The 26,455-nt window shown below is 47.3% G+C and overlaps 1 protein-coding gene across 1 annotated transcript; it reads left to right on the top strand.

The window, feature by feature from the left end:
- The first annotated feature begins 1,334 nt into the window (after window positions 1-1,334).
- LOC144147298 (high-affinity choline transporter 1-like) lies at window positions 1,335-25,248 on the top strand. The gene is made up of 9 exons (XM_077679394.1): window positions 1,335-1,591; window positions 3,889-3,996; window positions 6,284-6,439; window positions 7,910-8,058; window positions 12,036-12,185; window positions 17,559-17,688; window positions 18,702-18,919; window positions 22,429-22,627; window positions 23,999-25,248. Exons 1-9 carry the CDS (start codon window positions 1,360-1,362, stop codon window positions 24,610-24,612), a joined length of 1,956 nt encoding a protein of 651 aa, XP_077535520.1. The 5' UTR covers window positions 1,335-1,359; the 3' UTR covers window positions 24,613-25,248.
- The last annotated feature ends 1,207 nt before the right edge of the window (window positions 25,249-26,455 follow it).

Below are 26,455 nucleotides of genomic sequence, written 5' to 3'. Positions count from 1 at the left end.
TGTCATCGAAGCGCGAGGTGTTGGAAAGCAAGAAACACCAACAAAAACAGCAACTAACGCTTCGGTGGTGTGTTTCCAAATGCGTCGCTGCACAGAACACCCACGTGACACATGTGATGTCACTGCGCGCGCTAGTCTTTTGAGCGCCTGCTAAAACGAATCCCCTGTGGTGGCTCTGTAGCCTCGACGTAGAGCACTGAGAACTGGCGCTTACGGCTTCGGTTCGAGCTCCAGAACGTCTATATCTTAGTTTTTTTATTGCCTTTTTTTTACATTTAGTTTTCTTTTCTAAAACTAAATCTACGCGTCGTTTTTGTTAATACTGCTGATTTGGTATGTTTTAGGTCGCTTTAGTTTTGGGGCGCAGCCGATGACCACGTTAGCATTACCGTGCTCCATCGCGCGAACAGACATGCCAGGGGGGTGATCTGTGCAGCGAGGCGTTTAGAAATGCGCATACCGGTGTGTGTGCTATTATCACGTGGTTACGTAGTCCCAGGAACCAGTCATATCCTTCGTATCTACTGTGAAACCCTGGAAGTGCCCTGTTGTTATCTAAAAAGTAAAATTCCTTAAATTTCTTTTTTTAAGACGAAAGTGCTGCATTCCCGTATACGTGAAATTTCGATGATGTCATATCTGTCACGGAAATGACGACAGCCCAACGAACACAGGAGAAACGCCAGAAAAAGTTTCTTTGATGCGGAGGGGACTACCGTCTAGGAGAGGTGAAGCGAGTAGTGCATGATGATGATATCAAGCGCCGAAAGTTGGCGTAAGCTACGTTGCAGCGACGCCGACGGGCAATTGGCGCAAACGCCGACTGATCTGATGCGAAGAGAAACGTCTGCGGGTAGCGAAACCGAAACACGTTCGCGCTTGCATAGTTCAAGCTACAAATTCTACCTCTCGCGTTCCACAAGCTCAGCTCGTCGCAACGAAACCGTCAGCCACGTCACGGCAGACGCCACGCCACGTGGCGTCTGCCGACGCCACGGAGCAGGACCGAAATTGTCACACCTTTCCTGAAGCCACCCGCTAGCAGGACGTCGCTCGCCAAGCAGACCGACAAGACAGCCGCAATACCGCAAATCAGGCTCCTTTCACTTCAAATTTCGCCGCAAGTTTCACTTTCGTGCTTTACCGATTCCTATGACAGAGGAATCAACCACAGTTTTTTTGTGCCGTTTTAGCCTTGTTTTTACATTTTTGAGGGGATTATGGAATAGAATGCCCTTTTCTGGGCCAGTCCCCGTTAGTGTGTGCGCAACATTTTTGCCCGCGGCTCCACCACTAACTACCTCGTGCCCCTGCACGCTCTTCAGTTGCACGCGACCGCAAACCGGTTCCAGAACCAGGATGGCGATCAACCTCGTTTCGTTGGTCATGATCGTAATCTACTACGCCCTGGTCGTGTTTCTGGGCATGTGGTCAGGCCGCAAAGTGAAACCTCGTCGCGGAGGCGTGTGGCCCTTCAGGCTGGACCCTGCGGAAGTGAGCCGCAGAGAAGCTGCGGCCGCTCACATCCTCCTGCAACTCTTTGTGGCCAACCACCACTTGCCGCTGGTGATGGGCATCGGCTCTATGACCGGTAAGCAGCCCGCGGGGAACGACTGCGCCACACTGCTGCACGGCGGGAACGCCTTTCGAGCGCAGCCTGGATGTGATTGATTGATTGATTGATTGATTGATTGATTGATTGATTGATTGATTGATTGATTGATTGATTGATTGATTGATTGATTGATTGATTGATTGTAGGGTTTAAAGCAGTGACTCTGCACCTGGGCTACGAGGGGCGCCGTAGTGGAGGGCTCCGGATTAGTTTTGGTAGTGTCTATTATCACGGCAACTGTGCGAATTACCGTCACATTTCTCACGGCAGTCGCCTCTGATTGGGTAAATACGCCACCCAAAGATTCTCTGCAAAAAATATTCCCTAAAATCTTCGTTCTACAGCTGCTTCTGTGGCGTTGGGGTATAACACTTGCTTATGAACACGAAGGCCCAGATTCGAGTCCGGCATCGACGTTTTCTTTTCTTTAAGCTTTCGGAATTTTGGAAGCTTTCGCTCATCGGGATTTCGCTTTCTTTTTCTGGTTACTACTATATGAAGAGATCGGAGCACACGGCTTCTATAATGCGTAGGATCAGGTTTAATATAGGTTGTGTTCTGTGTCTTTGGCTGGGTTCGTTTAGGTTTGTTGCAGTTGGGCTGGAATTAGGTAGGCTATGATACGTTCGGTTAGGTTACGTTATGTTCGGTGAGGTTAGGTTATGTTAGGTTGCGTTGGGAGGCTATATCATTCAGTGATTTTGAGGCAAGCCACCTTTTATGAAACTGCCGTGAGAATTTCCCGGAGGGAATTCTCAGGGCTGCCGTGAGATTAAACGCAGCCTTAATTTTGACCCCCTGGGAATATTTTACGTGCGCCGAAATCTCGTATACACGGACGTTTTCACAACCGGGACCGGAATCGAACAAGTGCTCTTGGGCTCAGCAGAACAACGCCATAGGCACTGAGCCCCGCGGCGGGTGCAGCATGCATGTGACGCGTTCGTGAACGCAAGGTTGAGATGCTGCAAATGGCGCTCAAGGGGTGCATACTGATGCCAGGTTGTTATTGCGGTTATCACCCTAGTATAACTGCTATATTGCGACGTCGTCTATTTCCTTTCCTCACGATTTAGCCTGCCGGTAAAAACGTCGCGCCTTCTCATCCTTGTTCGAGGTGTGGCTCTTCACGGCGGCTCCGATTGATAAGGAGGACGGTGATGCTTGCCAACGTAGCAGTACCGATTTAAAACAGCTGGAGTCGTAAATGAGGAAAGACACTGTGCCATGATTGCTGCCGTGATTTGTCGAAGGGCATGCGTTTCTTGTCCCACCCTTACTGGGAGAAAAAATATACAGAGGACACTTATAGGGGACAATTCCATCCTGGCATACCTTGGTTTAAAGGAACCTGCCTGTGACATTTTCAAGAGGCTGTTATTGTACTTGGCAGTCGCTCATTTTTCAGAATGATGGGCCCTGGGAGTGCTTCGACAAATATGAGAGAGATGTAACGAGAAACGTTCAACGTCTAAGTCTTCCTGGAGAAGACGCTAGGAGCTCCAAGTGCATGGAACGGGGTGCACGCATGAACTAGGCGTTACCGTGGCGCACCCTTTACCTTCCATGTAGATTCCCCTGTCGACCCCAGGAGCGCGGTACGGGTAGGCCATCGCTATCTCGGGTCACTTGCTTTTACGCCACTTTCTCTGCGAGAATGGCTCTGATCTGTGCTAGTTGGTACATTCTTGGGGAAAAGCAGCTAGAAGATGAAACGAAACAAAAGACAAGAAAACACAGGACACGCCGCCGGCCAATAATTTGACGCAAGACTTAGGCAAGTCTTAGAGCTGGGGCTTAAGTTTGCTGTACACAAAAGCTTCATTTTGTTGACAAAGTATCGGCCAGCGGGGTGTCTAGTGTTTTCTTGTCCTTCGATTTGTTTCAAGTTCTCTTCGAGAGTTGGTTTCCTATAAAAGCCCAGCGCCGTTCGTGATCACAATGCCAGAATGCAGCAGCAGCAGCAGCAGCCCCGCTTATAATCGGGTAAAGTGTAGACGCTTAAAAAAAACTGTTAAAAATGTCTGTTTCAGAGGTAGAAATTGTGGACTTGTGCCCCAATGCATGACAGGGCAGTTCACGTCACTACAGGAGCGGTATAAGCGTGGTGGACACGCGCCACCTTGTGAATCCAGAGATTGTTGTGTTCTGTGTTGTGAACCACCGAGGATAATTACGGAACTTGTGAAAAATAGCAATGCCACCATAATTTCTCACCTGTGTACTTTATACGCGCTGAATTTGAACCATCTTTCGCGCATTTGTCTTAACAGCGACCTGGGTCGGAGGCGGCTACCTCAACGGATCCGCAGAGGCCGTGTACATCAGGGGCATTCTCCACTGCCACGCTCCGATTGGCTACGCGCTCAGCCTGATCATCGGTGAGCTGCCATCTTTGTGGCCGCATCTACGCGAGCGCCTGGTAAAGCGTTTGTAGCCACTCAGGCAGTGCGCGTATGCGAAATCAAGTTTTTCATTAACCAATTAAGAACGCGGACATGATTCATATATAGTGTGCAAAATTGAAATCGGGGGTGTTATAAGCTTTCCAAGAAATTGAACTGCTATGAAAAGGAAGGCTACGCGAAGATAGAACGCGAGTACACCCACCGGGCGCGTTCCTCACGGCATCTCTCATAGCATCCCCGATCTGACCTCATGTGTATTACCTTCAATGGCCACTGGGGTCTTTCAGTATCTGTGTCTGATGAACTTTATGACCGCTGGAGTGGCTTGGCCTGGCATTGCAACGTACACTCATCGCCTCTAAACCTTATCGCTAGCACAAAGTTCATTGCACTGAGAAGACAAAACATAGTTTTCTATAACACCTAAAACAGCAACAAGTACTTGCTTTTGCTACTTTTTAGACAGATTTAGTGCCCGTAAACACACGTGCACCATGGCATGCAGTTGTATGTTCTTAGAGTTTCCTTAGACACAAGAACAGCGACATCCAAATTCCAAAATAGTCCTGATTCTTCGACGCGCAGACGCAGCTCACTCCGGTCAGGCCAGTCAGTCGAACGGGTATGGTTCGGCCTTGCATGTCTTCGGCATTTCTGACAATCTACCCCTGTATAGGAGCACGCGCATACCGCTCTAAGTGGGACGCTGAGCTGTTTGCACGACGCCGCCTGTTCCCACATAGGATTCCATGATGCCTTCCGGGAATCATCGGGGCTGCTACGTTGCCGTACTAGGAGTTTCGCATAATGCACGCGATGAACAAATCACCCAACCATCGCGAGATCCACCCAACTATCCAGGCATAGAGGGATCCGTGGTTACTGTCGTGGGGGCTTCAAAATGTGTAAATACGGCTTCGGCCGTTTTATGATTTGTGCACTATTTTCACCCGTAAGTAGCTCCCGTAATCATCATTCCGTTTGCTGAGAAATGCGCTGATGAAAGTGATGACTATGACAATGGTTCATGATGTGCTTTGTGAGCACGTTACGGTGCCTCTTCGTCGTTATTATTCTCTCCACACTCGTTGGGAAATGACTCCCTCCTGCGTAACGTGTGTGCCCAGAGGGAGACTGAGGCCACGAGCAGTGTATAGGCTTGAGGACACCTCGAAAGAGGCGTAAAACCCAGGAAGAAAGTATGTACACTTTGTGAGGATGGTAACACCAGCAGGCAAAAGTGCGTTGGTCAATTTTATTTGATTCCGGCCTATACTTGTGCTTTGAGGTGACGAACGGGGGGGGGGGGGGGGGGGGTGGCGGAGTGGGGTCATGAGGCTGGCCTCCACTTTCCATAAGAAAGCCGGATGACCACTCTGCGACGGATATCTAACCATATATCCCACCGCATGGGCTTTACAGAAAGACCAAGCGGTCGAGTGCCCAGGATCCCAAACCCGGAGCCTCTACGGTGTGCACGTGAACCTCGTTATAACGAACACTGATATCGCGAATTATCGGCTATAGCGAACTTAATACAGACTTTGAGCGGTCCCGCTTTATTTCAATGACACTTAATATTTTATAACAAAACTGACACCGTGAGAGCTGCGCGATACCGGATATAACGAAGAAATATTGGACCAGGAGGCTGAGAAACTAATTGTTGAAACCCTCGTAGTCCTAACCTGCAGAAGTATAAAGGCCGTTTTGTTCGTCGACACTGAAAAACTTCATCCTGCTCAGTGCTGTGAATATCCACCAGACGAAGATCACATCCTTCATCACATAAATAAGGACGCAGTCCTGTATGGCCAAGTGAACACTGTTCTGCTATATATTCACGTACTGATGTTCCGGTTCATTGAACTCGAAATGCAGCAAGGAGAAAGGTAAGGGTTACCTCGTGCATAGTACGTTCGAAGACTCAAAAAATTCATTTTTGTATCCAGGACTTTTGCGCGAGCGAGGTTGTCGATTTCTTATAGCCTATTTTTACGTCTGCTGGTATAACGAATATCGGTTGTAACGAACTACTTTGCTGGCCCGATACTACTTTGCTATAACGAGGGTTGATTGTATAACTCTGCTCTGCAAAACCAGTGTCACTTGGTACACCGGGCACAACTGGCCGCAAAACCAAAGGTGCAATGGTCATTGGGACCGTCTCCGCACAAGGGGCAATTCCTTAATTCACTGATCGGTTAGCACCACATTACCTATGTAATTACAGCGCACATTCCGTGCCAACTCCTCCCAGGTGGCGCCTTCTTCGCGGAGAAGATGCGAGAGACCAATCCGGTGACCATGCTGGACCCGCTGCAGAGCCGCTACGGTCGCTGGGTGGGCTCCTTGCTGTGCGTGCCAGCCGTATGCGGCGAGGTCTTCTGGTCAGCGGCGGTTCTGGCGGCCCTCGGTACGAATGTTTCCCTTTGGAAGCCTTTCTTACATTTGCTGCGGCCAGGTGCTTGTAAGGCCAATAATTACAGCGCGGTTTCCCTGCCAGTTCGTCACTTTTTTCGGAAATCACTTGGGAGCTGCCGTACGACCCCGTTCTTGTTTGTACACGCAGTAAGCTAGAGATATGAACATTCACGCAGAACGTAACTGCATGAGATTTGTAGTACCTGTTTCTATTATACTTCCATGGCCCAATATTTTAACAGCGATGCTGCTTAAAGCAACCCTGCAGCACTTTTTTCAACTTTTTTCGAAATCTTAAATGCTTGCAGACATTAGTCAACCAACACACCCAGTACGTAGACTGGGGGGTCGCAAAGTACCTTAGCCAAAAATTACTGCTCTATGCCCATCAGAAAGCTTGCAATCTCGCTCAAAATCTTTTCTCTCTTTCCCGGTCTTGACGTTCTTCGACGGCCCGAATTACGTCACTAAGGCCATGTAGCGGCTGTTGGCCGGTTTTCCTTCAGTTGCAGCAATGAAAGCTTTTCGATAGCAACTTAAAAAAGCAACAAAAATAAAGCAGAAATGGAAGGCGTATATGGTGCGGCGAGCAAATCACGCAGTGCCGCTGAGTGCTGGCGATAATAGCTTTCGCAGTGGTTCCAGACTCGAAGGAAAGAGTGAAAGTGCTTATCGAAGTACTGCAGGGTCCTTTTGAGTTGGTGGTTGGGTGGGCGAGTGTGCGTACCAAAAACCTCGACGAGCGATGACGTCGTCGCGTGCGCCGATACCACCGAAGCTGGGCTTGGTGTCGCTCGGGCAGGAATTGTGCCGCCACCTGTCGGAGGCGCGATGCAACTGGTACAAGCACAGCTTTGGAAACGCGTCGCGGGAAGGCGCGATACAACTGGTTCAAGCCCGGCTTTGGAGGCGCATTGCGGGGTGGCTCGCTCTATAGCTGGTTGCGACGAGTAATGCAGTTTTGATGCTACAAAGAGGAGAATAATTCCAAAATGAAAGAAGCCAAAAGACTAAAAAGCGATCGGTGGCCGCCGAACGAGCTCAAAAATCTTGAGCAAATGCTAGTCCTGCGGCGACCTTCGCTACTTATGGAGCTTCACCGCAAAGCCAGTCGGCACGCGCACATTGTACATACTGTAATGAATCATTGCCTTTTGGGGGGGCCAACGACGACACCACGAAAAAAACCTGACCAAGCCTCGAAGCATAACCATGCAGACAACTTGGCCGAATCTCCAAGCGTACCACGCATAAACTTAGCCGTTGCAAGAATACGCTAGGTGGGGCAGCCGGCGTCGCTGTTTGCCCAGTCTTCGCGTCACTAGGGCGAAGCTGACCGAATTTTTTTACCAGTCGCCGATGTGGACCATGCTTTAGAGTACATCCCAAGTCATGATGTCTGCTATCGCGATGTCACGCACTGCTGCACGTTGTGAAGCTGATGCGGTTCCCTTCCCTGCAGGTGACACGGCGCGGGCCATCATTGAAGTAGACTCGCGATTTTTCATCGTCGCGTCAGCGATGATCGTCTTCTTCTACACTTCCATGGGAGGTCTTTACGCCACCACGTACACTGACCTTTTCCAGATAGGCACTGCCGCCATATGCCTGGTAAGTCTTTCGATGTTTATTACGTGTATACACGCAGCAGATCCTAGCTGTAGAGTCATCATCCTTACATAGAGTAGCTCGTTGTTTCTTCTTGCCAGCTTTCGTAGTTGGAATTCGATCGCCATTTATGGCTGTGGCCTTAGCCGCTCAGTTATTGATGGTTGAATAATTCGCCTGTCTCCCATCTACCCGTACGCTCGCACGCAGGGATAGGTCTAGCAGTGTTGACGGAAAATGAACGCGAGTTCACCGAGGGGATTCGCTTGTACGTTTGTTGTACAAATCTCCGGCTAAGAGTTCTTCGCAACTTTGATTCCGTTCATGAGACGCTAAAGTGGGAAAAAAGGCTCCCATAAGTCTGCCGATTACAGTGTGGGGAGTACGACTGCGCACTCGCGGAAGCACCAGGTTTTTATTAATTTATTTACACAATACAGCAGACCAAGTAAATGGTCCAAGCAGGACGGGCAGAACAAAAAGAATGTACACGCACATACAATGCAATACAATGCAAAAAACAATGGGGTAACATCAACTCAGAATTCATTTGGAGACTACGAAATAAACCAGCCAAGGTGAAAACAAACATAACAGGGTTTCCAATACAAATAAAACTAGAAAATGTGGTAATCACGTAGAACTTTGAGAAGCGTCGCTAAAAACCCGAAGGTCAATAATTAAAAGTTGCTAAAATGATCGTGTAGGGCTTTCGTGAAATTTAGACTAAAAATTCTTTCTGGCATTTTATTCCAGTCATCTACCGTGCGTGGAAAATATGAAAACTTAAAGGTATTTGTTCGGGCAAGGAATGGGGATAAACTATGGCTATGTGTGTATCGTGTTTTCCTCGTGGCTAACGGGCTAATGAATGGAGTGGGTGATAATCCAGTCTTACACTTAATTAAGGATTCCAGAAAAGCTAAGCGGGCAATTTGGCGTCTAATGTGTAGTTGTTGTATTTTATTGAGTGCCATGATACCTGACGGAGAATCACTTCTTTTATATTTATTATAAATAAAACGAACAGCCCTCCTCTGAACCTTCTCCAATTCGTTAATGTTTTTGTTCCTGTACGGGTCCCAAACAACCGCTGCATACTCCAGTTTAGGCCTAATTATGAAATTGTACGCTAAAAGCTGAACGTTACTAGGTGTACCTCGAAGTTTATGCCGTAAAAGACCAAGTTTTTTTAGCGCTGAAGAAGTTACATGCCGAACGTGGTCGTTCCAATCTAATCTGGAGTTCAATACGACACCTAGGTATTTAAACTTACTAACCTCCTCGATTAAGGTGTTTTTAATTTTGTACCTAAAAATTAGGGGGTTTAGTTTTCTGGCTATACGTAAAAGAACTGTTTTTGCAGTGCTAACTTTCATGCCCCATTTGTCGCACCAAGATGATATGTCACATAAAGCCCTATCTAGCCGACGTTGGTCGGACGCAGACTGCACTTCAGTATAAATCATGATATCATACGCGAACATTCCAATATTCACAGTATCACCAACCACAGACACTAAATCATTAACATCCAACAAAAAAAAGCAGGGGCCCCAGCACACTTCCCTGGGGGACACCTGATGTCACTGCTAGAGAAGAGGAACAAGTACCATCGATGTCTACAAATTGCGTTCGATCTTTCAAATATGAATTAACCCAATTTACGAGTGTAGAAGGAATTCCTGCTTGTTTACGTTTTAAAAGAAGGCTACCGTGATGAACCCTGTCGAATGCCTTGCTTAAGTCTAAAAACAAAACATCAATTTGCCCGGAGTGATCTAAGATTGAACTAAAACTGTGAACGGCGCTGACCAACTGCGTAACGGTAGAAAATCCTTTCTAAAACGATGTTGGAAGAAACTCAATGTTTTATTTTTTTCCAGTACATTAAGGATATGGCTAGCTACAATATGTTGTATGATCTTACAACAACAGCACGTTAAGAAAATTGGTCGATAATTGTCAACATGCAAGCGGTCACCATTTTTAAAAACTGGAACTACCCTAGCCATATCAAGTGTGAAACCACACGAAGGCTGGGTATCGCCGTCTCGTTGCTTTTCCTCCACTTCAATTTGCAATGGAGCCATTTGTAAATGCGTAAGTGGAAGGAATAAAGCTTGTAGGTTTATTAACATGAAAGTGTTTTACGGCGGGGTACACAAACCTCACCGAAGTCATATCCGTCGCGGAACTGACATCACCATGAAAAGTTCCAATGGAGCGGTGGCGCTAGAATTCGAGCCCACGATCAGCCTGGCCGCGACGGGAGGTGTACAACGCTCTGTCAATGGGTCATTGAGTCATGCCCGAAGATCTGTACGAACGCGCCCTATGTCCTTCACTCTAACGTCTTCATTCAGATGGTGCTGCCGTCAAGGAGAGGTGAAGCGAAGTAGTCATGACGTGAATGAGCGCCCGTAGTTGGCGCCTCGATAAGGCAGCGTAGAGCAGTGGAAGCTGCTGTTTATTCGCCCGCCGCCTATGTGGAACCCCGCTCAGCTTGTGGAACGCCGCCACCGCGTTCCAGCTGGACGGCGCTCGCCAAGCACACGCACAAGACTGCTGCCTACACGCAAATCCTGCTCCTTTCGCTGTAGCAGACCGTGACTTCATCAAACGATTCGCTGACAACACGTTCGGTTTCGTTCGCACAGTTTGCGAGAGCTTGGGGTTGCAATCGGATTTACGCAACGCTCCGGCACGTGCGATCCAGTGTCTAATGTTATTGCGTCTAACGGTGCCATACCAACGAAATGATGCGTCTAACAGTGCCATACCAACAATTTGATATAGATGGACAAGAAACATTAAAATGCTATTGTGAAGGTAAATTTCACTGTCGTGTTCTACCGGTTCGTATGCAATAAGGCTCAACCACACATTTTTTTTATAAAAGGATGGTAAGAACGTGTAATATAATATGCACACCCTTCAATATTTTTGAATATGTGCTTGTAAAGAGAAACAAACCACAGCTTTCCAAATCACCGAACTGCTGCGTCTGTACTGGAACCTCACTGTGGCCGTGACGGAGCTGTTTCAATTTACAGCTTCAGTTAAATATCGCGTGCCTTCTATTTTCTTGGTGTACTTACTAGTACCACCAGACATTTGTAGGTTTCACAGCAGTGGTTATTGTGGCTGGTTCGTAGCAGCGTAGATACATATATATGCAGCAAAAGGTAAGGCGAAAATGGGAGTTTTGGCAGGCAGCATAGGCTGTCGCTTTTGCTCGTAATTTCGACAGAGTATGGCGCGGCAGCATTTACAGATTTGTTCTCAGAGAAAGCCCGTGCATGGTACACTCCGGATGTGACCATCCGTGCCCTGGGAAATTTCAGCCTCCCCGTTATCTTTGACATTAAAAAAAAAACAAGGCAGAAAAATGAAATAACTTAGAGCTTTTCTACCTTGAAGATGGAAGACCACTGAAGGTTCATTGGTGTATAAGTATATTAGAGTATATATTGGAATATGCTGCATTGACCAAATAGACACGTACACATATCTTTCTTAGAAACTTATTCTAATTTATCATGTACTCCCATTCGGGATAGTTGTAATAGAACTAGAGCTATAGCCATTTTGTCTAACAATACTCTCAACGCAGACGGTCAGCAGGCTGGAATTTTTTTACGTTTACTATTTCGCTGTGAACCAAATTAAACTGGGCGTGATGATAGAATCCTTTTAGCGGCCAATTTCAGTATAATCGTTTTCGAATGTACTTATATTAGATTCAGATGTACAGAGCAGTTCCCTTTAGCTCTGACACTGACACAAACGAATGACTCTAAAGCAAGCCCTTGCGACTCTCTCGGCACGACCCGATAAACGCATTCATTTTGTACAGAACCCAGCGCAAGACAGCTTCGCTATAAAACTTCAGAAGACCGACACTTCGATACAACTCGCAATGAAAAGAAGGAAATGCCCGTTCCGTTTAACAAGCCCAATTGTTCCCTTTATCGCAGAGCCTCTGCGTCCCCTTCTGCCTCCTTAGCCCCTTCGTTGGCAAGTTGGGATCACCCGATAACGACTGGGTAGGCACGATCACGGCTACCGATGCGACGCAGCTCTTCGACGTCTGCTTGATGGTCATCCTCGGAGGCATCCCGTGGCAGGTAGGCTTGCTGTTTCTCGCGCTCACCGTTTCTATGGCCGCGGGTGCAATCAATTTTGCCTTCCCTCATTTACGCAGCACCATCGCCTCCTGTATTTTTACAATGGCAAACGCACCATCCCGGACCGGCCAACGAAACCCTCTCTTTCTACTACGGCCACTCTCGCCCAATCTGTCGCCTTCCCAGCGCTTTGTCACGTGACCGGTTCATCTCGGGGTGACACGTGGTGGAAAGCGGCAACGTTGGCAAAGCGTGACCCGCCGCGGCTCTGAGTTTTCTAACGCTGGAGCGAGTGCCATTACTTTGGCAATCTCAAAGATCGGTTGCCTTGGCAACCAGGCACAAGCCGCTCTCGAATTCAGTTACGGTTGGGTGATCGCGGTTCAGCTCTGGGCCCCACCTTACGACAGGTGGGCATTGCAGGCGTACCACTCACTCCTATCGGGAAGCGCGCAATGCGTTTGGCATACAGGAGGCGATGGGAGCACGCAACTGTACTTTTCCTAGTGGGTTTTAAAATCAACCTCCACTCCTTTCCCCCAGAACACGTTTTTGGCGCCCTGCGCCTCTTTTAATCATTGGCCATGCCCCATACCAACTCGATTTTTCTCCGCATGTACTTGTTTCCATTGATACGGTTTTCTGCACAATTTTTCGCCGACCACCATGCTACCCGCACTGTTTTAACAGCGGATCTGTTGTTATAAGCTGTAAGTGTGATGTTGCGGGAAAAAATACCGAGACGATGCATAGCGCTTGTGAGCGCGTGCCTCGCGGCGGCCGCCGGGTGTTTGCGGTACGCGCAGTAGCTTTACCAAATGAAAAATAACTGGCAAAAAAGCACGAGGTGCGAGAAAATGCCGAGCGCTGGTGAGCGCGTGCATCGCCGCGAACGCCGTGTCCCCGGTTCGCACGGTGGCTTTGGCAAAAAAAAAAAAAACTTCATTGTCTAGCGCTACCGCTAATGTAATGCTTAGCATGAGGAAAACGACGATATCTATGCATATGGGGATGAATACTACTAGCACAGTGGAAAGCAACGACGGAACATGTCAATAAACAATTTGAAACCTGTACAAATGCGTGGTTATTAGTTATTCAGTGCTCACATACAAAGAAATCCTGCAGCTTCGCTATGGTTCAAGCCATGCGCGACTTTGTGCAAGCTTTGTTTGCCAGTTGAGCTGGGGGAAGTCTACAATTCTGAGGATGACTTTGCATACACCACTCGAAGCGAAGAACATGACAACCTCTTCGACGCATACCTCTTCGACGCATATAACGACGGTTACTAGCACGGCAACTATACAAATAAACGATTATACTGAAACGAAACTATGTGTCCGGCAACGCTCACCTAAAACAGCTTCGACATTTCTACGCTTGCGCGTGAGCGCAAGCTTCCCTGAATTGTTTTAAAGACGATAGTCTTTCTTGGGCTATTTAAACCTAGAAATTTTGGTCTGCTGTCTGTCTGTCTGTTTCTCTGTCTGTCTGTCTGTGACTCGATTCAGCCACCCGGCCAAAGTAAGATAGATATAGCGCAACAGTCTTATATACTCACAGCCAAATGTAAACGTCCAAGCCTGGTTTATATGTTCATACTTGTCAACTTTATTGAACAAGAACAAGACATTACGCGAATATAAGACAGAGAATTAGTATACAAGGGATATTTACAGCGTTCCTTTATAAAAAAATTCATGGATGCTTGGTTTTTCAATAGCAAATGATATTCCACATCTACAGCGGAAAACCGCCGCCTGCTGTTGCCCGCGCCACCGCCTTGCGGCATATGAGAAATCACGCGGCAACAGCACCGAAAAATTCCACTAGCTAGGTTCCACGTTCTGCTTGGAACGCACGTGGAGCACGGCCACGTGGTTCTATAAACCTTGAGGTCGGCCGCCTCGATTCACGCGCGTCTCCGCCGTACTGCAGCGCTGGCATCGAGGAACCCGGCCTGTAGTGGAACGCGGTAAATTGAAATCGCCTTGAGCAAACCTTTAGTGTGTTTACCTTAGGATGAGAGCGACGGTACAGGAACAGCATGAGAGGTGAGCGGGAAAGCAAAGGGGGGGGGGCATTTCCTTGGCAAATGTCTACAAAGACTATCGTCTTTTGACGACATTTGCAACGAAAGGAGCAGATAGGCGGCCAATTTTTTCTTCTGCATTTCCAAACTCGTGAAGCGCTGGGCCTAGTTATATGGCACGCTCAAAAACGCTTAGACAGGTGGAACAGAGACGCATGGCCTGAATGTGACTGGTCCTTATTGAGGATGAGGGGCTCGTTAAAAAAAAACCACTAAGCCATTTTTGATATATAGTTTTTTTATGTAATAACTAATACTGAACGAGGCGAGAGGCAGCTGATGTTAGGAGTGGTTGCTACAGCTGCTGCTGCTACTGCAAAAGACAGCACGCAGCGCTAATACAACCGTGTGTTCTATTCTTATCTGGGACGTTAAATTTGTACGTCCCCAAGATATTTTCGCACCCTGCACAAACACACTGCGACGCCCCCCGCCAGCCACTTAGTCTGCGCGGCCGCGCACGGCCAGAGCACAAAAAAAAAAAAAAAGCTGCGGCGCGGAAAAAGACTTCTTCCCGTGATACCCAGCCTAAAAATTTATAAAAATGGAAAGAAGAAACGACTCAATCACCAGGAAGGATACATGCGTGCTACAAAACCTCTGTAAATCGGTTCAAATCCTCCCTCCTATCCGCAAACGCAGGTGCGGCATCCCTGTTGAGCGCGGCTTGTGTCGGTGCCGGATCTGACGTCGTCATAGAGACGCGCGCCTTGTCGTCTGCTTCTCTCTGGCCCTGACATTCGGCTCGGTGTTTGCACTTAGTATATGTTTGATTCTTTTCGAGCTGCTTCTTCAGTAGCTCATTTAGTGTTTTGGGAGCGTTAGCCACTGAGCCACTCTCCGCGGTGGCTCAGTGGCTAAGGCGTTGTGCTTCTGAGCCTGAGGACGCGGGTTCGATTACCGGCCACGGCAACCGCTTTTTTGATGGTTTTTTTAGAACTCGCTGCGTGTTAGATATCCCCAGGTGGTCAAAATTAATCCGGAGCCCTCCACGACGGCGCGCGTCATCGCCGGTGTGGCGTCGGCGCGTTAAACCTCATAATCAATCAATCAATCAATCAATCAATCAATCAATCAATCAATCAGTCAGTCAGTCAGTCAGTCAGTCAGTCAGTCAGTCAGTCAGTCCAGTCCAGTCCAGTCCAGTCCAGTCCAGTCCAGTCCAGTCCAGTCCAGTCCAGTCCAGTCCAGTCCAGTCCAGTCGAGTCGAGTCGAGTCGAGTCGAGTCGAGTCGAGTCGAGTCGAGTCGAGTCGAGTCGAGTCGAGTCGAGTCCAGTCCAGTCCGTCAGTCAGTCAGTCAGTCAATGTTTTGGTAGCCTTCTTTTATCGCTGCAAGAGTTTGTGCAACTGTTTCCCAAGTTGTGCTGCCTGAATGGTTGCTTTCTTGCTATTGCTCACGGTAGCGTTGTCTACTTGAGAAACTCTACAGCGAGCTGCTTAATGCCATGAAGCCGTACCGCACCATTACCGCCCTCAGCGTCCTACCAGGCTTTCAAAAAAAAAAAATGTCAACAAGCCTGTCTCTAACGCCGATCCACTTAGAAAAGAAAACAGCAGCAACACAAAAGAAAAAAAACAGTCGCTTAGTACCAGTCTATTGCCTTTATAACAACGCGATGAAGGTTTTCGTCTGGTAGACCTTTTGCCCGCAAACTACAAGCTGGCGGTATGAAAAGTTGCGCAATGCTCGAAAATAAAGTATGTGGCTACTCTATGAGTAAAAGCAGCATGTAACTCGCTATTAGGCACTACGCACAATATATATCGTCGTACAAAATGAGCCGTGTTCAAGATGCATGTGCATTCTGAGGCGCTTACATGTATTACCTTGGGCATTGAAGCAGTACGGCGATTTCTTCTGGATAATTCTCACCCGGGGTGAAAATGTGACCAGTTCTCTACGTTGCCTGGAATGAGCACCCTGAACCTCGTGTTCACAAAAAACTTATGTTCTTCAAAATTTCTTCTATTTCGAGGGCGAAGGCAGGAGAAAGATATAGGATTGAGAGTATCCTTATTAGGTGCAAAATCTGGCTCCATTCAAAATCTGGCTCTGTAAGGCCGTCTTAACTTCTGCATCAGGGGTGCCTTTCTTTTTGTCAAATGATTGTTGTTCGGCAAAAGGTCTAATCAATCAAAATAAAAAAAAAACACGCTGGTATTTTTATGTCGCATAAAATTTCCACGCCCACTTCGAGAGCTGTCACTCAGATATTATCTGAAACTTAAGGGTATTCAAAGGAACACTGATAAATTTCTTCATGAATAGTATCCATAATTCGGCTACGAAGCCTGATTCCAGCATCCAGCCAGAAGAAGCGTATACCGGGGAAGAAAACAGAACGCGTGGATTTTGGTGTACGAGGCCGGGGACAGGAAGTAAGATACGTTCTGAACGAAAGCCGCTGTGTTTAGCTACAATACGCAGTCCAGCCATGATGGCTTCTTGTTTAAAGGTACGGCAGCTTCCGGCCAACTCCGTATTCCCTTGCTTTAACTCTCTATTTCATTATGTTTGAAGGCGCACCAATTGTGTGAAATACTCGATGTTACTCAGCTGCGTGATCCAAGCTCTCGCGAATGCTAAGTAGCACTTTTAAAATTTTAATCGTTGCTTGAAGCTTGCAGGAAAACCACAGCTTGAGAAAAGTATTGGGGAGGGTTGCTTCTCAGGGATATTTACCTCTGCACTGATATCCTGCAAGTGTTTTAGGGTGTTTTTTTTTTATTTTCGTCTCCATCAAATGTATAGCAACCGAGGCAGGGAGTCAAACCCTCGACCTCAGCACTGCATCACATCGGCCACTAAGTCACTGCGGCGATTTCTTGCAATTCAACTAAGCAGAATTAAAAGTAATCAGTGTATGTCGTGACGAATAAGCTCCTAGGGAATACCTTGGAGGACGAACGCAAAGAAAAATGACGCAAGTTACTTCTGGGGCGTAGTTCCGGTGTCGCCGGGAACTTGATACCGTGAAAGCCCCGTTAAATTTGTAATGGGCAGAAAATCTTTTCAGTCTGATGCCTTTAGACATTGAGATTAATCTTCCTCATTAACGTATGTTTACTTAAAATGATTTTGTAGCGAGATCAACACGATAGGTAATACGTTGACGTTAGCCTCACCGGGAGCTCTACATTACCTCGTATCCAGCGCTCTTTGTCGCCGTAGTTAAACTGAGAAACTCGTTAAATTCATTTTATTTTGTTTCTTGTACGCGAAAATACCTCGCTTAACGCGTGTGAGAGCGATACGAAGACGGTTCTTGTTTCTGCAGAGCTACTTCCAGCGGATCGTGAGTTGTGAGACTCACTATGCCGCCAGGATGCTCTCCTATGTGTCTGCTGTGGGGTGCGTCTTGATGAGCATTCCGGCCATCACCATCGGAGCAGCAGCCAAGAGCACAAGTAAGTGGACTTCGCAAGAAGGGTCTTCAAGATACGGTTCGGTTCAACTTTTTTGCATCAGGTTCCTTTTTTGCGGAACCGAAGTGTCCAAGAGGTGAAATGGTTGTCGGGTGTGCTGCTGGCTAGGAACAGCCCGGTGCGGTATAGCACAGAGGGAAGTGATTTGCATTGATGGCGGGTACCATACTGAGGTGCTATCGCGATGCTGGATTGCTTGAGTCTAGGGGCTTCTTAAATGGGAACTGGTCGCCCTTCAATTATGTCTTTGCGATAAAGGGGCACAGCCCATGCTGCTCTGGTCTTGCCTTCAATAAACTGTCCCATGCTCACTACAACCGATCAACTATAATACAATTAGGTTGTAAGCACATTTGTGCAATGCTGCCGAGCGTCATTTCCAACTACGAGGCATGGGGCAAGTCAAGATAATGTCACCTCCTAAATAAGCGCTACAAGTACCCCCTACTAGCCGGCCACGGCATTGTGCACCACCTAACAGCCCGCAAATCACTATCCCTACACCAATTCCTTTCCTTTCCTTTATTTTCTTTTTTGGAGCAAATTCGCAAACAAAGTTTATAAAGTCAAGCTTCCTTGAACAGCGAGCACTTCCCATTTCTTAAGCGATGGTTCGCGGATTACGATCTTCTCATTCTACTCGCGCCCGCGTAGCTAATGTGCTCATATAGGGTGTAGAGATGCAGGTATTCACGCATGCTTTCTGACAGGATGGTAGACTGGAAGTGGTGAGGGAGGAAGGGCAACAAGTGCTGTAAAAACAACCCTTAAGCTCAGGATAGTACAACCACGTAGCAGAAGTTTGTAGAACCTAATAGAAACTTTAGTAAAACCACGCAGCGTCACTGCTTTTGCCGAAGTCCGTTAGGGGCTATCTTCGCAAAAATGCGCTGTGGAACGTAATGGTGAATGGTTGGGGGCGTTAGCTTGCCACGGATGTGAATCGGAGCTGCATCGCGCTGATAAATTACTTCGCCACGTTTTTCCTTTACCAGACTTCACAGCCGCCGGTTACCTCGGCCCTGCCCGCCTGCGGGCCAAGGACCGCGGGAGCGTCCTTCCCCTTACCATCCACTACTTGACGCCCGAGTTCGTTTCCATCCTGGGCCTGATTGGCATCACGGGGGCCGTCATGTCCTCCGTGGACTCGTCCATGCTCAGCGCTGCTTCCGTGGTCACCAGAAACATCTACAAGGTCATCATCCGGAAATCGGTACGCTGTCCTTGCGGCCTCAGGCTGTGCGCGCAGCAGGTGTCCCCGAAACTTTCTTTGACGGCTTTAAAAGAGGCAAAAATTTCCCAGGGAGGCCCAAGCAGGGAAGAGATGAGGATGAAGTTGTGGTGGCTTGATACCACAGCAGCGCTTAAAGAAAGGCTTGCTCGGTCACTGAAAAATTCCGTGATAGTGTTGCGCAGGTTGTCTTGCTCAGTCCGTAATTTTAGTCGACTCTTGTGTGTCCTGTACACTTGGTCACGCCCATTTTAGGCCTGAAATAGGGGTATCCGCAGTCGCAGAAAAACGAATTCATTGTTTTCAGTGGTATGAAGATAATGAAGAAGCCTGAAACGATCATCTCTCCAATCTCACTATTCAACCAGCAGTAGTCGTAGGTAGGAAGGAACGCAAAAATGAATCTAATGATCAAACTGCCTCAGAAAGCTTGGGAAATGCAGATGTATGTTAGGATTGAGGGCGCGAGAGCGAATAGAATTCCCGGAGTTGTCGAATATATCAAAATCAGAAGAACCATATATCGTGTAGGAAGTTTAAGAATAACCAAGAAAAAACTAGCCATTGTTCCAGATGAAACTCGTGCACCGAGGGAGAAAAAGGGCATTATAAGAAACATAGATTACATGTAAGATATCGTGGAAACTTCTATATAAATATATGTGCCTGTGTCCATGACTCGGTAAACATATTTATAAGTATTGGCGTACTAAAACCAGCTTCTAGTACACCGAGAGATACGATGGGAGAGGTGGTTAGGATGAAATGAAACTCAATATATTAGATCGTAGTGTGGACATTGTGGTAGGAAAGGTCATGCATTTGTATTGTCGATGTCTCACGGCTGCAAAGGTTATACCGACAGGAAAAAAAACGTCAACATTCTAATCCACAAGAAAAGGTGGTGCCAAAAAATTTAGAAGCCCCTCACCTTAATCTCTGCGCTATAAAAGTTATTTAAAGGAGCAACGTCGAACCACGTTTAAGCGATGCCAACGGCAGTTCAAAACTGAAAGAACAGGCTGGCTGAAGGAAAGGTTTTTTCACAATAAATCATATTTATGCCATCGTCTAGGTAATGAACAACCTGCAGAATATGTTCCCGAAGACGAGGGTTTGACGGAAGCCCGTTTGGTGGGGAGGCATGTTGCAGTAAAAGCGGAGACGCCGACCAAAAGAAACTGTCAACGAAGTGAAGCAGATACACGTGCAATTTTTTTGTTTCGTTTTGTTACCCTGCTGTTTCTTTTTTGCTAAAGGAACGTTGCGTGCGCAAAGGCCCGCTTTATGGCACGTCTTCGCTTATGCGTAGCTGCACTAGCCCTTATTGAATGAAACATCGCAAAAATGAAAGGTTAAATACGTGGATTTCCCTTTAGTAGGACTTTAAAGGTTGACAAGTACCTCGCGTGACCGTAGAATGTGGACAGACACGTTTTTATTGAAGGGCGAAGCCAGAAAAGCAGCGCAACTAGTGCAGCACACGGCATGGAGGCGCGTACTCGAACGCGTGATTTGAGCCGCTTATAGCTTGGGTACAAATAAAATGATGCCACGCGTTTTTAAGCAGTATTGCTGATCCTCTTGAGACGTTTCTTTTCCCCACTTTGAAGGAAATCGAGACTGTTTTTTTTTTTTGGTTTTTACAGTAACGCATTAGAAAAAACAAAGCAGTCAATCTTTTTTTCGCATATTTATATTTTTTTCTAGACAAGGGATGTTTCGCATATATGTTTACAAATATCTGGTCGACATTATGTATCACATACGAGTTGGTCACAGTTACAGACATGGAGATAGGGGGCGTAAAATTTATCGACAATCTAGCGTCTGACGCGATTTCATAATATTTTTCTAATTTTTTTTTTCACGGCAGAACGCAAAATTTGTTTTGACCTGTGTGTCAGTTTCGTGCAATTTTTGTTTACAGACAGAATTTAGTCAGTACGATGAAACCTTGCCGTGCGCAAATCCCGAAATTTGGAACAAATTGCAGTCGTCGGAAATTGCGCGTCACCCACGGCAAGGTTTCAAATTTTTTTCTCGCGAAGTACATACGCTAGAGAAAAACGAATTGCAGTTTTAAGCTATTCTCTGGCTCGCGGATAGCTAATAAAAATACGGCAAAAAGTCTATAGTCATTCAGAGAATTCTCTTTTAATGGGTAGCAATCTTATGCCGCTGGTCTTGAGTGTGAGTTTTTACAGCCAAAGTTTTTGGTTTTCCTAAATCCTGTCCGACCAATTATCTCCATTTACGTTGTTATAACGATTAGAAGTTGAACATTCGTGTTACCTGCATTATTGTGCAAATGCTATACGGTATACCTCTCGCAGTTTCCCGCAACCTTTTTAATATTTTGTTAGTTTTAGTTTATCAAAATTTCGTCCGACATCTGGTCCATTTATCAAAATTTCGTCCGAATCATCTCTATTTAGGTTATTAAAACGATTACATTTGGAAATTTCCCGAAATGTGCATTATTCGCCAAATTCTGTAATTCTTTTAAATTTTTCTTATTTTTTAGTTTTTGAAATTTTCGTTCGACTGAATATTTCCATTAAAGGGACCCAGAAAAGCTTTTTGTAAAAGTTACAAAAGGCCTGTATTGTCGTGTAGTACCAATATAGCGATGCAATGCGTTGGAATTATTGATCTACATTCAGTATTAGCTGCGCGAGAAGCTCTCGGGTACTCGGAAAGGAATGCTAAGCATCAAAACAAGTAATACGCGTGTTCACGCATGTTAGTTCTCTCTTGGAATCACCATAGAGATACAGAAGGCACATCACATGCTCAATCGCTATGAAGGAACCCTCCACCAGTCGTACACGCGCTGGTGACGTCACATACTCTAGAAAACATACGCGTCCATGAACGTTCCTTCACCCTATTGTGAAGAGAACACCCGTAGCAAAGCCGAAACGTCTTGGTTGCTGTTTTTAGAGTTTTTAAGAGTTTCTTTTGGTCGGCGTCTCCGTTTTTACAGCAATAAATGTTCCTGTATGCCGTTTGTAAATTATGAAAACGGCTCGGTATCTTCGCCACGGAGCTTGCAGCAGTGAGTTATCATGGGGTGGACAAGCCACGTAGCTCGGGTCCCGGACATACACGAGGGATGCTGAAGTCCTCGACTGAGACTAGACAGTTCCCTATAAGAAAGGGTGGCACAGGAAGCGACGCATTCTTTAGTAAAATGTTTGCACGCCTGGGAAGGGTGTTCCGGAAGTCCAACGGCAAAAATAATGGTTACGAGGACTAGAGGAACACTTGACGTATTTAAAGATTTGGGATGGTGGTACATGTAAAGCGTGCTTCGAGAACCCTGCTTGAACTGTACCCTTTGTCGTGCAGGATTTTTCACTTGCTGTTCTGTCGCGATGCGAGTGAATGTGATGTGCACGGGGACAGTATTTCGAGCCTTCTAACTTCGTATATACGGAGCCAATCCTCGAACTGGTCACGGCCATGGCGCTCTTCTTATTTCGCAGGCGAATGACATCGAGGTGGCGCTGATACTGAGACTGATGGTTTGGGCGGTTGGGTCCTGGGCTACGTACTTGGCGCTGCACGTGAAGTCCGTCTTACAACTCTGGCTGCTTTGCTCAGAATTTGTCTACGTGCTGCTTTTTCCGCAACTCCTGTGCGTCTTCTACTTCAAGAAGACCAACGCATACGGCTCACTGCTGGGTGAGGGAATGGCTTTTGGTGCCTAAGATGTGAGTGAGTGAGTGAGTGAGTGAGTGAGTGAGTGAGTGAGTGAGTGAGTGAGTGAGTGAGTGAGTGAGTGAGTGAGTGAGTGAGTGAGTGAGTGAGTGAGTGAGTGAGTGAGTGAGTGAGTGAGTGAGTGAGTGAGTGAGTGAGTGAGTGAGTGAGTGAGTGAGTGAGTGAGTGAGTGAGTGAGTGAGTGAGTGAGTGAGTGAGTCAGTGAGTCAGTGAGTCAGTGAGTGAGTGAGTCAGTGAGTCAGCGGTAAGAAATAGTATTCTGAAAATGTGTTCATCTACACTCAAGACTCATTGCCTCATTAAAATGGAAGCAATGATGACGTCTGAACCCTTTTTGCGCTTCCCAAAATAATTTTGTCGACCTATAGTGCAAACTATCTTTATACTGTTATACGGGACCTCATCTGCCACCCCTCACCAATCTTATTCATTTCTCATATAGGCTACATGCCCTAGAACAAAGGCACATTTTTAAGCGTTTTTTCCTGTTCCCTTTACACCCGTCGTCTGAGAAATCGTCTCTCTCCCCTTCATTGAGCCGGAATAGACATCTGCCGATAAGCCGGGTTTCACTACGGTGTATAAGGAAAGGCGGTGGTGGTACTCGACTTTTTCTCACCTCACGCAACACTCATGCCCGACAACGTCTTCTTAGAGTGAAAAACGCATTTTCTCCTAATCATCACAATGAAGACGAGGGAGCTACGACAAAAAACTGATCCTTATCGACGCATAACGACGCGGTTTTTTCGTACCTTCTTTTTTACTTTCACTTCCAAGCGAGTACTCATATGGGTAAGCACAAAATCACTGCATTTTTCTTCAATTCAACAATTTAGTGAAGCGCCCAACTGGCATTTTAAACCCACGTGCGTTGGACTACATGTCAGAGTATTCAAAGGGAGGGGGGCTGGACACTCGTTTGCCTACATGAATATTGGCTTTTGTGTGTTTAAAGGTGACATTAAACCCCGCGAATGACGAGTATTTAGGTATTCGGAACACACCCTGCAAAGGAAGCAAGCTACCCGAGATTTTCGCCCATGGTAATCACACTGTCGTAAAAACGGCCATTTCCGTCACCTAAAAAATCCGGACTTGAAATATTATAAGGCATGCGTCCAACTCATCAGCCACACTAAGCAAATGCAATCTGAAACTGCTCGTAGCTTCAATTCCTCGCCGCTGCGGTAACGGTCTTCTGGTGCGATTCAAGCAGCGCGACAGGTGCAAGATAACGCGCAGGCCCGTGTGATGCAATGAGATGCTACGATGATGAGATTTGTATTACTTCGCGCACTTAAGACGTGTGCAAATCTCGATCCTCTTGTGCAGCTTTCATCTTCGGCGGTTCCTTCCGCCTTCTGTGCGGCGAGCCGTCGATCGACCTGCCCACAGTGATCAAGCTACCGTTGTACCACGAAGAGGTCGGCCAGCGGTTCCCTTTCCGGCTGACCGGCATGTGCCTGTGCCTGGTCACGCTCCTGGTCGGCTCCTACGTCACATCGGTCCTTTTCAAGCAAGGCTGGCTGCCACCCCGATATGACTTCCTGCGGTGCTTTAAGGAGAAGGCAGTGCCCACCGCCGAGGCCAAGCACGACGCCCAGCAGCTTCCGACCAGAGGCGAGCTGAGCCCCACCAGGGAGGAGCCCACAGTGTCCTTCCCTGTCGCGGATATGCTGAAGAGTAAGGGCAGCATGGACACCGACACCATTGCGTTCGACAGCGGCGGCGTGGGCCCCAACCGGAGGAAGTCGGAGGTGACGTTTCAGTCGGCGCTCAAGGAGGAGACGAAGCCCAAGACGAAGACTGAGACGCTGCTCACGAGCTCAAGGGCACATTTGCCCCAGCGGAAAGGGTCGAGCCGGCGGAGGGCGAGTGGCAAGGCCAACCGCATGGCCAGCCGCATTGATCAATCGGAGCTAGGGGCGGCGCTTCAAGGGCCTTGAAGGGCACGCTTTCCGTGTCCTGCAGACAGCTCCGCAAAAGAATACTTCCAATACTTTTTGTTTGTGTACTATAATCCCGTAATTACTGCTTAATATTTTAATACACCGAAGTATCCAAGCGCTTTCTGCACCTGCCTTCTTTCGCACCCTCGACTGTGAGACCGGGGTCTCTACGACAGTCGGCTGCACAACCCATTTGAGCACAGTAACGCGCATCACGCTCGCAGAAGGGCGCATTTCTAGATGTTTCTGTGCGACTGCTTGTTATTCGCTCGTGCGCAGTGAAGTCAAAATACAAGTTGCTCCAGATGGATGTTGTGATGTGAGGTTACGGGAGACGCAAGGCGAGGCAATAGGAACACAGGTTGAAGACAGAAACACGGAAATTTATAGGGATTCACGCAAGTGTAGACATAGGCGACGAAAGCGAGAACAAAATACGGATGTGCACGATGGTAGAAAGGTCCGGGCAGCAGCAAAAGTGATAACTGCTCACAGTCACAGAAAACATTGTAAATAAAAGTGTGTTCTTACGACACGAAGAAATGTCAGATGTCGGAGAAGCACACGAGGGTCGGGCGTTGGAGGTGCGACGGACACAGTGGCCTTCCGAGGTCAGCAGCAAATGCGAAGGGAGAAGAGAGGGTGGCCGCACTTCTACAGATTGTAGAGGCTCCCCTGGTAGAAGGTCGGGACGGGGTGCCTGGGCGTCCTACAACGGCCACAGGACAGATGTATTAGGTAGCCGAGAATACCATCATAGCACTTTTTAAGCATAGCATTTCTGAAAACAAGGTTACAAGTAGCCAAACTTGATGACCGGTTCATCTGCCAGTGGCTGTATTGCGAGGCTTGCGCCGGAATCGGTTGAAAATCGGAGGGCAGGACTTTTCTGGCTGCCGCTAGATGGCGCTACTCGTCCATACATAGGGCGCGTGGAGGAAAGAATACTCAGGAAAGGCCCCTAGTAGAGTGTACTACCCCTAGCCATAGAGTTTCATACAATATAACTAGAGGGGAAACTGGCGCTAGTGTCTACGCGAACATGGCAGCGGTGCTTACGCTTCAATGGGAATGATGGGTAGTTCTGGAACCGAATTACGTAGGATCGAAACGGGCCTCTGGCTGCGCAGATTGTGTTTTTTGACAAAAAAACTCTTATTGCCCGGTTTTCTGTTTACTAATTACATGGCAAACAATAAAGTTAGTGAAGAAAAAACGGTTTTGTACGAAATAAAACGGCGCGTATAAATAAAAAGCAGACGCGGAGTCGAGGAGGTTTGTGGAGCAGGTTTGCCATTTGCCGCCAACTATGAATATGTTCAGTAACTCTGGCCTCCAATTACAGCAGGACGCAAACTTCTTCAAAAACTACTTGTAAAAGTTTCGGCGCTGGTGATTTGTAATACTAACAAAGGTTTTGTGCTCATAACAAAAAAAGAAACCAATTACCTTTGAAGAAGTTATTCTTGCTGAATTAGTGACATTTGTGAAGCTGCGTTCCTATCAGCCACCGGTACTGCTGGTCTACGTCGTAGGAGCCGGCGTTCGCACGGAAGGTGTGGCTGTTCAAGCGATTCTCAACTGTCGTCAGCTACGACTTTTTTTTTTTTTTTATTGATCGTCAGCTACGACAATACATTGCTCTGCCGAATGAGCAGCGCCGCAACTCCTGATTCGCAGACAACTTCGCCGCACAGAGCGCCGTCATTTGTGTTTTCGTGCTCGCTGTGCCGGCAATGAATTGATAACCCACGCAATTCACAAATCTGGTTAAACATTCCACTGAGGGTGGCGTCAGTGCACACGAGGCATGCAGTTCAAGGAGAAACGTATTTTTGAT

This window comes from Haemaphysalis longicornis, unplaced genomic scaffold (assembly GCF_048455015.1).
Source record: "Haemaphysalis longicornis isolate Haplotype H1 unplaced genomic scaffold, Haemaphysalis longicornis Haplotype H1 scaffold_7, whole genome shotgun sequence".
NCBI classification, from domain to species: domain Eukaryota; kingdom Metazoa; phylum Arthropoda; class Arachnida; order Ixodida; family Ixodidae; genus Haemaphysalis; species Haemaphysalis longicornis.
This window is presented reverse-complemented; position numbering and strand designations above follow the sequence as displayed.